The following is a 12,702-nucleotide window of genomic DNA, read 5'->3' as shown; positions in this document are numbered from 1 at the left end:
TTTTATTGATTTTTTACAGAGAGGAAGGGAGAGAGATAGAGAGTTAGAAACATCGATGAGAGAGAAACATTGATCAGCTGCCTCCTGCACATCTCCTACTGGGGATGTGCCCGCAACCCAGGTACATACCCTCGACCGGAATCGAACCTGGGACCTTTCAGTCCGCAGGCCGACGCTCTATCCACTGAGCCAAACCGGTTCCGGCAAATATATATTTTTTAAAAAGTGATCTCTGCAACCTCTGTCCCAAAACAAGAGAAAGTGTCCTGTGCACAGTGGCTAGTGCGTCTTTTTCTAGGTCTTCCTAGCGAGGCTCCTGTGCCTCATCTGGAACTCCAGCTCCTTGAATTAAAACCTCCATGAAGCAGCAATGAGTTTGTTTCTGACAACAGAGGCAGAGGTGAACCAGTGACCTGACCCTTTCAAGTTACCTTAACAAGCAAAAGCAGACAGACAAAAAGGAAAGTGGTAATTCTGAAAGCATAAATGCCAAGTACCTCTTTCCGAACTGCTTTTTTTTTTTTTTTTTTTTTTTTTTTTTACAAAAGAAGCAGAGCAGCAGCCCAGCCTCCACTTTCTTGGCTGTAATACTGACATGGCATTTATACACATCCATGCACATAACACACAATAATGGCAATATTTCAAATTGTCCAATACTTGAAGACTTTAGGTAGAATATTTTGCAAATAGCTAGATTTTATGCATTTTTAAATATATTTTTATTGATTTCAGAGAGCAAGGGAGAGGGGGAGAGAGATAGAAACATCAATGATGAGAGAGAATCATTGATTGGCTGCCTCCTGCACCACCCCCCCATCCCTACTGGGGATCAAGCCCCCAAACCAGGCATGTGCCCTGACCAGGAATGGAACTATGACCTCCTGGTTCCTAGGTTGACACTCAACCACTGAACCATATGAGTCTAGATTTTATGCATTTTTAAATAAATGTTTCTTTCAGGTTTGAGATAGTATTTTTTCAATCTATTCTCCTACCTCAGAATTCCACTTTCATCTTCATTCCTCCCAAGTATCATGCCAAAAAGCCACAAGTATTATTACTGCTTATAACTGAGTTAAAAATAAAGCACTTAGAACAATGACTAGCACATAGTAATTACTCCAAAATGTTAGTTATTATGATAACCAAAACACCCAGCACCAAGCCACAGAGACCTTTCCTAAACAGCGGACAGGATTCCAGACTAACCCACTAGCCTGTCTCCCCACAGGCACTGACCTTCCACCCTCGTCCCGGTGCTGGCTGCACGGCTGCTCTGCTCTTGACTACATTTAGACAGTAAGTTTTCAAGTCAGTGATTCCAAATGACTTCTGAGCTGAGAAACAGAGTAGGACAGATGTCTTCACTGGGTGAGGAAGGGCTGGGACTCTCAGGTGGTCATGAGCACTTGTAGGTCGTTCAGAAGACTGGTACTGCCTGGGCTAACCTGTTACTGCCTGACACTTTTTCTTTGAAACTACTATAGTGCCTTTAAAAGATGAACATCTCCAACGTAAGATTATTTACTTATTTACTTAGTGTTTTGTTTTTATATTTTTTTTTTTTATTGATTTCAGAGAAGAAGGGAGAGGGATAGAGAGAGAAACATTAATGATAAGAGAGAATGATTGGTAGGCTGCCTCCTGCACGCCCCACACTGGGGATCGAGCCCACAACCCAGGCATGTGCCCTGACTGGTAATCAAACCCGTGACCTCCTGGTTCATAGGTCAATGCTCAACCACTTAGCCATGCCAGCCGGGTTCTAAAGTAATATTTTAAAGTCCTTCCTTTAGAATAAATCATGGCTTACTTATCTAGCCTACACACCACTCCCCTGGAACCCAGGCTTGGCATATGTACAACTTGTGGGGACATACCGTGTGCATGGGGTCCTTCTCCTCCCTCCCCTGCCTCCCAGACAAAGTCAGCCTCTATGGCTTTAATGCCCACAGAGGTATAAGAGGTGTGATCTGTCAGGATAAAGAGCTTCCGTGGGAAACTAGTGTCAAGACACATTAGTCTTCAGTTTACCATGGGAAGGGCTGGTGTGAGTGAAAGGGATAGCCCCCCTCCCTCACCAAGCTCCCTCCAAAAAAATATTTCATGATGGGCACTGGTTTGTGGTTTAGGTTTCAAAAAAATCAACATCTGGCCCAGCTGGCATGGCTCAGTGGTTAAGTGTCGGCCTATGAACCAGGAGGTTACGGTTTGATTCCTGGTCAGCGCAAATGCCCAGGTTGCGAGCTCAATCCCCAGTGTGGGGCGTGCAGGAGGCAGCCTATCAATGATTCTCTCTCATCATTGATGTTTCTATCTCTTCCTCTCCCTTCCTCTCTAAAAGCAATAAAAATATATTTTAAAAAAGAATTTTCAGAAGGTAGCAGCAGGGAAAGTGCCACATGAGACCCGGGTTCTAGTACTGGCCCTGCATGAACAGATGTGTGACTCTGGACAAACCACCTCACTTCTGTGGCCTCAAATGTCTGTACCAGTCAACATGAGCGGGCCAACCAGATTGTGCAATCCCAGGTCTAAAAGTATGACAGCTGGAGTTAATATAACTAACTGATAAGGTGAAAAGATGATTTTAAAATATAAATTTACCACAAAGGAAAGACATAAAGGCATTTCCTAACCCAACATCCAGACTGTAAAAGGAATTCCAGGAAAGAAACGGGTTTTACAAAGACTCCGACTTACTTGCTAGACCTGGGAACGACCATCTCGGCTAGTGTTTCATACTGCTTCATCCAGTCGTTGTGGTTTAACCTGCAGGAAAGGTGCAGTAAGTACTGGGGGAAAACAAGTCCTACCTCCTGCCATACCCAGGTGGAGAAAAAGGATGGGACAAACAGGAAATGTGGCTATAGTAAGTATACGTCAAACCTATTTAACAAAATATTCAAGTATCCTACTGAGAATGAATTTCAAACACACTTGTTGAGTGAAACGGGAACTACATTACATCCAGGAACTACTGCAAAGCAGACACAGCCCAGAACGAAGTTTAGAAAGGAAGTAAGGTAAAGTATAGATTCTCAACTACTTTCAAACTTTCGGGTTGAAGTATATTACCTCATTTTTTAAAAAGAAAGAAAAAGGCCATGCATGACAAACCATGACCATTTCTTTTCAGGGCCATTAAGAAAGGCTGGAAGGAACTGTATTTACTGAAAGCACCAAGTACCAGGAAGTGTTCAGTAAATAAAGGGACAGCAAACTATGCTGCCACAGCGAATTGTGCAACACCCTTCTCTAAAGAACACTGGCTTTTGGGGGTGTGGAAAGTGACAATTATGTCTGTAATTTAAAATAAAGAACTTTAGTATTTGTAGATCAGGACAGAAAATAATCCATTGTTTAAGGTGCTTAGGTTCTATGTTTCAATTACTGTATACAGAAAACTGTGAAAACTTCTGGTTTTAAACACAAATTTTAAATAAAGGTTAAATGAGACCAATCTTTTATCTGGGCTAAGGTATTTTCCTATATATTATAAAAACACAAATACACAGAAATTGATGATAAAAAATCAGTGTTCCAGTACAGCAGGGCTGAGTTACATAACTCACACGAAATACAACTTCTGGAGCCCTTAGTTTCTGTGTTGTGTGTTTTTTTAAACTAGGTAATTAGTCTTCCTTTTCTTTTATTTGAATTTTGTTGTTGTGGTTAATCCTCACTCGAGGATATTTTTTCCATTGCTATTCTGAGAGAGGGGAAAGGAGTGAGGGAAGGGGAGAGAGAGAGACACACACACCGATTGGTTGCCTCCCACATGAGCTCTGGAACCTGCAACTCTTGACCAGGGAATCGAACCTGGCACCCTTCAGTGCGAGTCCCTTTACACTTGGATTTTATGGAAAACTTCAAATTAAAATGTCAGATACAAACATTTTTCTTGTATTTTAACAGGTAAAAAAATCTTTTTAATAAAAAAACATACTTGGGAACTACAACCAGTAACGTGACGAGATACTCTGAATCAAGAACAAAGTCATCCTTCTTCACAATCTCTGAGAGACTTCTAGTTAGCAAACTTCCTCTGAGGAAGAAGGAAAAAATCATTAGGCTGATAATTATGGGCTCCCATAACACAAGAAAGAAACAGCAAGCTAATTATATTCACATACACTATAAAGACATCTCAAGAGAGGCATTAGTCTAGTTAACATTTTTATTTTATAAGTCTTCAAAATTTAGCTATTTCTCACCCCTGCAATGAAGGAAATGGCAACATTTATCAAAATCTGTCTCTAGTGTCTGCCTTTGTGTTTGCCTTAATTATTGGAAGATGGGTCTTCTGTTGATTACATTTATAATATCTTGACTGGGAAAGTGTTATTCATTAGATATCAACTGAAGTCTATTTCATCATAATTATGAAATTATATCATCTATACCTTGGTTTTCCTCCCTCCCCCTGGGTATCTTTTGTTACCAGGCAGTTTTGGTTAGTTAACCCAATAATCAACTCTTCCAATCGGTCTTCATGTAGTGTCCCAGTACGGATCCTTTCATAATAAAAATGTCTTGCCTGTTTGCACCACTGACAGTAAATATATCAACCACCTTTTCCTCTGGGATATAAATGCTTAACTTCAACAGTTAAGTGCTTAAAGCTACCCCTGTAGTAGTCATGCTACAAGGAGATCAACCAGAAGTGTATTTGATTTTAAGAAAACCTAAGGTGTAAAACACCTAAACTTGGAAAACAAAGAATGAATATCGGATTATAAAAGAATTCCTCTATAGAATTCTTTTAAGCAGACTGTGCAATTAAACTATGATTTGATTTGAAACAATTAATTTTAGACATTTTTCTACCAAATGAATAAAGCAGGGCTGAGCACTTGAGCAGCACTCACAGGTGTTATTTATGAAACAAGTATAATAAATCAACCTCACATCTGTTTTGACTAGACTCAATTAATACACTTTTCTCCATGAAGTGAAAAAATACCACTTTGATTATAGAAACAGCTGGAACTTTACTAAACCCCAACAATATCTCATTCAGTGTACACTAGAGTGCTTCTCTAATTCTTAATATTCACAAATACTTGATATGCTTACGCATTCTTTCGTTCCAAATTCTGAAGATTCCCTTTCAGGTTATTATATGCAGATGCTCGAGATTTCAGGTCATTGTCGATCTGAGTCACTCCCTTTAAAAATAAAATAGGCCCAGAGACAAAGAAGCATGGAACAGATTGTCAAATCTCAGAGGGAACTTGTATGCATATATGCATAACCCATGGACACAGACAACAGGGTGGTGGAGGCCTAAGGTAGGGGGTGGGGAGCAGGGGTGGCTTTTAAGGGGTCAATGGGAGAAAAAAAGGGACATATGTAATACTTTCAACAATAAAGATTTAATAAAAAAATAAAATAAAATCAATAAAAAATAAATAAAATAAGCAAGATTTTCCTAAATCCACCTCTACTAATACAATTAAAGTAGCTGTACTTAAACACTAACTTTAAAAAATAACAACAATTAGTTCCTAATGTAAAAATATTTTAAAAGCACATCTTCATAAGGTCATTTTTAAAATAACCTACTTTATTTTTAATAACCATGGTAATTTCCATATGAATATTTTCTACTAAAGATAATGTTTTAGTCCACATGTATTTTAATTATTTACCATATTACTTCTTTTTTTTTTTTTAATGTATTTTATTGATTTTTTACAGAGAGGAAGGGAGAGAGATAGAGAGTTAGAAACATCGATGAGAGAGAAACATCGATCAGCTGCCTCCTGCACATCTCCTACTGGGGATGTGCCCGCAACCCAGGTACATGCCCTTGACCGGAATCGAACCTGGGACCCTTCAGTCCACAGGCCGACGCTCTATCCACTAAGCCAAACCGGTTTCGGCTACCATATTACTTCTTAAACCTAAATGGAATCTAGGCCACCAGTTTAGAGATTACTAATTAAAAGGCCTCAATTAATTCCCAAAGGAACTCAATTAAAGTTGTATTGTTCACAATTCCATTATTACTATTATTACACAAACTGTTTTCTCAATATACTCTGAATTGTAGTTGAATTTATTTATAAATTTTACAAAAGCTGATTTTTCAAAAAGATGACTAGATGCTGAAACCAGTTTGGCTCAGTGGATAGAGAGTCGGCCTGCGGACTGAAAGGTCCCAGGTTCGATTCCGGTCAAGGGCATGTACCTGGGTTGCAGGCACATCCCCAGTGGGAGATGTGCAGGAGGCAGCTGATCAATGTTTCTCTCCCATTGATGTTTCTAACTATCTATCTCTCTCCCTTCCTCTCTGAAAAAAATCAATAAAATATATTTTTAAAAAAAAAGATGACTAGAATTACTAATACTTTAGGGAGAAAACGCAAAGCAGATTTCACATTTGAGCACCTTGAGTCTGAGGCCTTTGACCACTCAGCAATCCTGACAGCATCTGAAAAACTAGTTTCAACTCAGCTCTACCATTATTAGCTTTGTGTACTGGTAAGTCCCTTGACTTTCTCTGAGCCTGTTTCCTCATCTATATAGTATCAGGAAGAAGAACACTAAATCCTTGATAAGAATAAAAAAATAAGGCTCAGTCATAGTAAGAACACCATTTTATATTATCAAACTACTCAAGTTCATTGAATTTTATGATTTTAGTTAAAATCCTTGATAATCTATTCAGTTACATTTAACTATAGAGCACACCATACAAGTAAAATCATAGAGGGTTAAGCAAAGTCTGTCCAAGTAGTTTAAACCATACTTTTCACCCTAGCCAGGTCATAAAAATGTTGACAAATAGCTCTTTGTCTATTTGCCTCGTTATAATTTCAGGTAAGACTTTTACATTTTTTCTCAAGCTCCAGGACTTTGCAATATAAAAGGAGCTTTTAACTCAGCGAGTTCATGGATGGGCTTCAGGATCTGTGTACTCTCTGAAACTGTACATAGATTCATGTGGTATATGAGCATGGCGTCCTTCTGGGTAGAGAAGCAATAATGACTGTCAGAAGGCGTCAGAGAACACATAAAGTTTAACATCTAAATCAGCACTGCACATAAAACATACTTAAGTGGCCATTGCCATCTACATGACTCATAAATCCTTAATAGACTCCATTTTCCTGTTCTACAACACCTCAGTTACCCTTAAAATGTGTATAAGCGATAATTACAGAATTTTAAAGATTCTTATTTTACCATTGTTGATGCAATATTTAAATGAACTATGTAAATAAGTAAACTATACAACTTGGATACTCTACACATGAAAGTGCTATACTCATTAACATCTTTTTTTTTAGTAAAGTTGTAGTTAGGGTAGCTCCTGTTTGTATCAATCATCTGTAATTAAGTTGCCTTGTCAAAACCTAAAGCGTATTTCCATAGCTAAATGCTTATAAAATGAAAGTAGCCACTATAAATTGATGTGTCCTACCTGTGTTATTTTTTATCTTACCTTGGCAATTATTTCAGAAATATTTTTCAGAGACTGTTTGATTGGATATTTAGCCATGTCCCACTGAAATCTTGTTATATAAGTAACCAAGTCAACTGAAATAAGGAAATAAATTAATTACTGAGGAGAAGCAATAGAATTTTTTGTAGTCTGCTACACAGTAAACATTCAGATATCTGAAATTGGCATTTGGAAAATCAGTAAAGATATATCATCATTTCTGAAATGTTCTGATTAAATAAATGTGGAACATATGTTAACATCAGTTAATCAAAATTTTATGTTGCAATTTGATTGAATCTTTTATACTTACTCAAAAATATTTTTAAAAATATATCTTTATTGATTTCTCAGAGGAAAGGCGAGAGAGGTAGAAACATCAATGATTAGAATCATTGATTGGCTGCTTCCTGCACGCACTACACTGGGGGTCGGGCCCACAACCTCGGTATGTGCCCTGACCAGGAATTGAACCCAAGAACCTGTAACCTATTGGAGCATAGGTCAACACTCAACCATTGAGCCACACTGGCCAGGCAAAATACTGCTACTTTTGAGAGTCTGACCACACTACTCCATAATGCTGCCTCGGCATCCCTTTTGTGTGGCCAAGTGGCCTGTAGGGGCCTAGAAATTACACTACCTCTCCCTCCATAACAGCCATAAATAACAGCCTCCAGAGTCACAACCAAGTGTAAGTTCCTAATTGAACTCTGCTTGATCCCCCACTGCCCAGGGCCTTCCCCTGTGTACCCTTTAGATAAGCCCTCTCTTTTTGGTCTCAATTGACCAATCAGGACTTAGCCTGGGAATCCCAAAGCACTCCACCCACAGACCCTATTAAAGGCATGTGTCCTGATGCTCTGGCCTGTACCCTGCCTTGACCTCTCCATGGGCCCTACCTCCTCCAGGACCTGAGAGTAATAAACTTCTCTATTTCACTTTCCCTTTTGTTGAACAGTGGCTCACCATCCCATGACACCCTGGGGCTCTACTTAACAAATGTTAATTTAACAATGTCACATTAGTGACCTTATAGTAGGCAATACAGAATAGAAGGAAATACAGAATAGAAGGTTATTTTGTATTGTAATGACATAAAACTAAAGATCAGCTTAATTTAAAATAAAGCAAATGCTAAAGTGGTATTTCATAACAAACAACAAATGCAGTACAAATGACAACAATGATGTCAAAGCCACCTTTATAAAGCTACTAGTAGCCTGCACACAAATCTGTGCGCCAGTAGCTCACTGCCGCCCTCCTGTAGCTCCCCCTGCCCCCTCCTGTAGCTCTCCGCCGCCCACTTGCCCACTTATAGCTCGCTGACCCACCCTTCTGCTGATCCCTGATCCGGTCGTTATGTGGTCGGTCGTTATGTAATGACCATTTGCATATTACATCTTTATTATCAAGGATTATTTCACAAAGCAAACTCTTTTTTGTTTTTGTAGCTTGGTCATTCACTTTGTACAAGTCAACATCAAATCATGAGACATTAGCTTACCTCCATTTGCCAGCAGATTCTCCTGGACTTTATCTTTACTATCCTCCAATACGTCAGCCATATATTGGGCCACTTTCTTAACCACCCTTGGGAGAAAAGAAAATCAACAATAATTTTCAGGAGAAAGACCCAAATTCCATGCTATACAATGAACACACTACATAAAGATATGAAACTGACTATATATGTTCCCATTACACATCGACACTAATAAAAGAGAAACATGCAAATTGACCATCCCTGCGCTATGCCCACCAGCCAATCAGAGTGATATGCAAATTAACCCAACAAAGATGGCGGTTAATTTGCATACACAGGCACGGAGCGAAGAGAAGTGGCGGAGAAGGAAGGGAGCCGAGGCAGCGGAGATGGGAGGGAACGAGGCAGCGGAGAAGAGAGCGAAGCCTGCCTCGGCCAGCTTCGCTCCCTTCTCTGCTTCGCTCCGGCCTCAGGAAGCCCTACTCTTGCAGGAATCTTCCTGCAACGGGCCTCTAGTATCTATATAATATAAAACAAATGGGTCATAACTTCTTTAAATAATGTTTCAAGGATAAAATGGACCAAAATTTTGTTTTATGCAAAACTCAACTGAATAACCACAGAGTTTCAAAGAGACTACATGAAATATATATATTAATCTGAAAAGGTAGTGAGAAACAGTTTGTAAATAGCCATATATTATAAACTGAAAAACTGGGCAATGGATCTGCAAGGACCAAGAACAAAGGAGGAGGCAGAGAGCTAGTGAGCATTCACCAATTATATGCTTTCACTTAGGATGAAAGAGAGCTGGTAGGCAACAGAATACAAGCAACAGTAATGATTCAGCAACATTTGCAAGAAGCAATCATATACAAGAAACCTCAGTGCCAAACTTCTGAGGCACCTAGATATCACCCTGTCAATTTCTTCATTTTATAAGTAAAGACATCGAATTATAAAGAGAATAAGTGACTTAATCACAAAACCAGTTAGTGGCGGATTTGTGGCTAGAAATGTGGTGTTTTGACTCTGCTGTCTGGTGTTCTTTCCCTTATCCAGTTGTGCCACTAGGCCCTGGATGAAATTCAAATGTATACAAGACAAAATCACTAACTTCGCATTGTTTAAAGTTGAATTGGAGAGCTACCAAAATATACAAATGACTAAATACAAAGCAATCTGTGGTAAGTGCCAGCTAAGATTACCAAGCTATAGAAGGAGAAGCATAAAGGAAAAAGGGATCACTCCCAGCTACTGTAATCAAGCATATGGCTCCTGAACTGGGTAACGAAGGAAAGGAATGGTTTTGAAAGGATGACTAGACAGGAAGAAAGTATACTCTTGCCACAGGGCAGCACATGAGTCAAGACCAGGAGAGGTAGAAAAGCAACAGGCAATCAGAGAATGATGAGCAGTCCAGACGGCCTGGAATGTCATGCTGACGAGAAGGGGATGTTATGCTGGGAAGGTAGGCTGGGCCAGACTGCAGACAGATAGCCTCTGATGTTAGACTTTAGAGAGAGGGATAACATAGTCAGAACAGGGCTCGGACAATCTGATGACTGTGTGCTCAATGGCAGGAAGGGTAAATTGAAAGACAAATTCAGAAACTCCTGCACAAGAACCAATAATAAGGACCAGAAAAATTGACAGAAGGGCTAAATTTGAATGACCTCAACCTAAGGAAGTGGAATAATTTCAGAAAAAAATATAAGCCATAAATCTTCAACATGTTTAACCTGGGATTTGTACATACACTTGGCTGTGTCTCCAAAATTCACCTATTCCTTCAAAGGAGACAAACTATTATTCCCCTATAAATTAACAAGTATCTTTTAAACAGAACCATTGCTATGAACATTCAAAAATGTGCATATGTTCATGGTTGATAAAAATATACTAAGGTTGATTATGGTGATGGCTGCACAACTCTGTGAATATACTAAGAATCAATGCATTGTACATTTTAAATAGGTGAATTGCATGACATGTAAAGTATATCTCAATAAAAATGATAACATCACAATTCAAACGGGTGTATTTTATTGTATGGAAATTATCTATACATATAAAAGCCTAAGCAACCGTTCAACCGTTCGCTATGACATGCACTGACCACCAGGGGGAAGATGCTCAATGCACAGGCATGGAAACATGGAACAGACTGATGAATCTCAGAGGGAAGAGGGAAGGGGGGGATTTGTGCACTGGTAGGGTCCCTTAGCCTGTTTTGCGGGGATCAGGCTGAAACCATCAGTCCGACATCCCCTGAGGGGTTCCAAATTGTGAGAGGGCACAGGCCAGGCTGAGGGACCCCACCAGTGCACGAATCCGTGCACCGGGCCTCTAGTATCATCATAAAGTAGATTGCAAAAAAAAAAAAGAGTCAACATTTCTAAAATCATTCCAATAAGCAGAGTATCTATGTATGATAATAAACCAAATGTCTAGTAGCCTGGTAACAGTGACTTTCATTTTGCTCTAGTCTGTGCGTATAAGTACATTACCCTTCTACAAATGCATCCAGTTTAGCCAGTTCATCCGACAAACCAACCAAGACATCCAGTGTGCCAACCTAGAGGGGCAATACAGCATTTTATTACTTAGGTTTCTCTCTCTCTCTTTTTTTTTTTTTACAAGATGGTACAACATCTTAATTTGAAGGGCCCACAAACTTAAGTTCTCCTTTTTTTATTTCATAATGTGCAAGTGTGGTTAAAAAAAGTTTGCCAGACATTTCAAAACTATTACACGTACAAGATAATCCTCTAATGCAGGGGTATAAGCACTGTGTAAGACATGACAATTCTGCAGAGGCAGGCCTATGCCTCTGCTTGTCCTGCCCAGTGACGGTGGATCGTCTGAAGCCATGGTTTACAATAGCAGCTCCTAGCACAGATCCGTGACTGCATTAGAGGGTCTGTAACTGAATTTATATGCAAAACTGTGTGTGTGTAAATGAGCATGTTTTGGAAGAAATGTCCATAGTCTATAGAAGTGTCTTGAAGGAATTCATAACTCCCAAAATATATATCAAATCTTTTTATAAGATTTCTCATTACAATTTAAATTACAATTTAGAAAAGTATAAATGTTTAGGAAAAAATGTTATTTTGTTTAGGTAGCTCACTTCTAAAATCTCAATTTACTTATTATCTAAAATCTGAAGATTGGAAAAAACAAGAACAGGTTTTAAATTATGCCAATGGCCAGAGAAGGAACCTGGGTATCCCATTTCTACCAAAAGGGAAGCAGAGATACACTGTCCTCCCTTTCATGATGAACTCATACACTGCTGCAGAGTGCAGTTTTACCTTTAAGTCAGGAATGTTGAACTTTGAACTAACAGCAAGATTATTGTTCTTTGTGGTTGCCGCATGCAACTTCTCCCATGTTTGTTGACATGTTTTCTCCCCAGGAGCCGAAATAAGCCAGAACTCAGTCATGTTTGTTACCGGGTATTTCTTCCAAAATCAACAGAGACTCTGAAATACAAAGTAAAACAAAAAATAAATTTAGTATCGTTTGCTTCTAAAGCACTTCAGAGTCACAGGATAAGTGATAAATATAACCTATTTCAAAACTAATCTACCACTGACATATGATCCCAAAGTCAAAATTACTTACTTGGAAGTAAATCCACATAAATGGTAAAAGGTGATATATTTATGATAATATAAAAGAGATGATAAAGACCTAATACATTAAGTATCTAATTTTTTTTAAAATTACAAAACATCCTAAAAGGGGAATTATT

The 12,702-nt window shown here is 38.9% G+C and overlaps 1 protein-coding gene across 1 annotated transcript in view; it reads right to left on the bottom strand.

Annotated features, from left to right (window-relative positions):
• ATP6V1C1 (ATPase, H+ transporting, lysosomal 42kDa, V1 subunit C1) overlaps positions 1 to 12,430 on the bottom strand; it is a 17,462-nt gene extending 5,032 nt beyond the window's left edge. The window contains exons 1-7 of the mRNA XM_005879290.2: positions 12,260 to 12,430; positions 11,453 to 11,520; positions 8,964 to 9,049; positions 7,457 to 7,551; positions 5,083 to 5,174; positions 3,953 to 4,051; positions 2,707 to 2,775 (exon numbers count right to left, since the gene is read on the bottom strand). Of these exons, the coding sequence (XP_005879352.1) occupies positions 2,707 to 2,775; positions 3,953 to 4,051; positions 5,083 to 5,174; positions 7,457 to 7,551; positions 8,964 to 9,049; positions 11,453 to 11,520; positions 12,260 to 12,391 (641 nt within the window). The 5' untranslated portion in view covers positions 12,392 to 12,430. The remainder of the gene's footprint in view (positions 1 to 2,706; positions 2,776 to 3,952; positions 4,052 to 5,082; positions 5,175 to 7,456; positions 7,552 to 8,963; positions 9,050 to 11,452; positions 11,521 to 12,259) is intronic.
• Between the last annotated feature and the right edge of the window lie 272 nt (positions 12,431 to 12,702).

The sequence above is a fragment of the Myotis brandtii genome, unplaced genomic scaffold, assembly GCF_000412655.1.
Source record: "Myotis brandtii unplaced genomic scaffold, ASM41265v1 scaffold59, whole genome shotgun sequence".
Lineage (NCBI taxonomy): Eukaryota > Metazoa > Chordata > Mammalia > Chiroptera > Vespertilionidae > Myotis > Myotis brandtii.
This window is presented reverse-complemented; position numbering and strand designations above follow the sequence as displayed.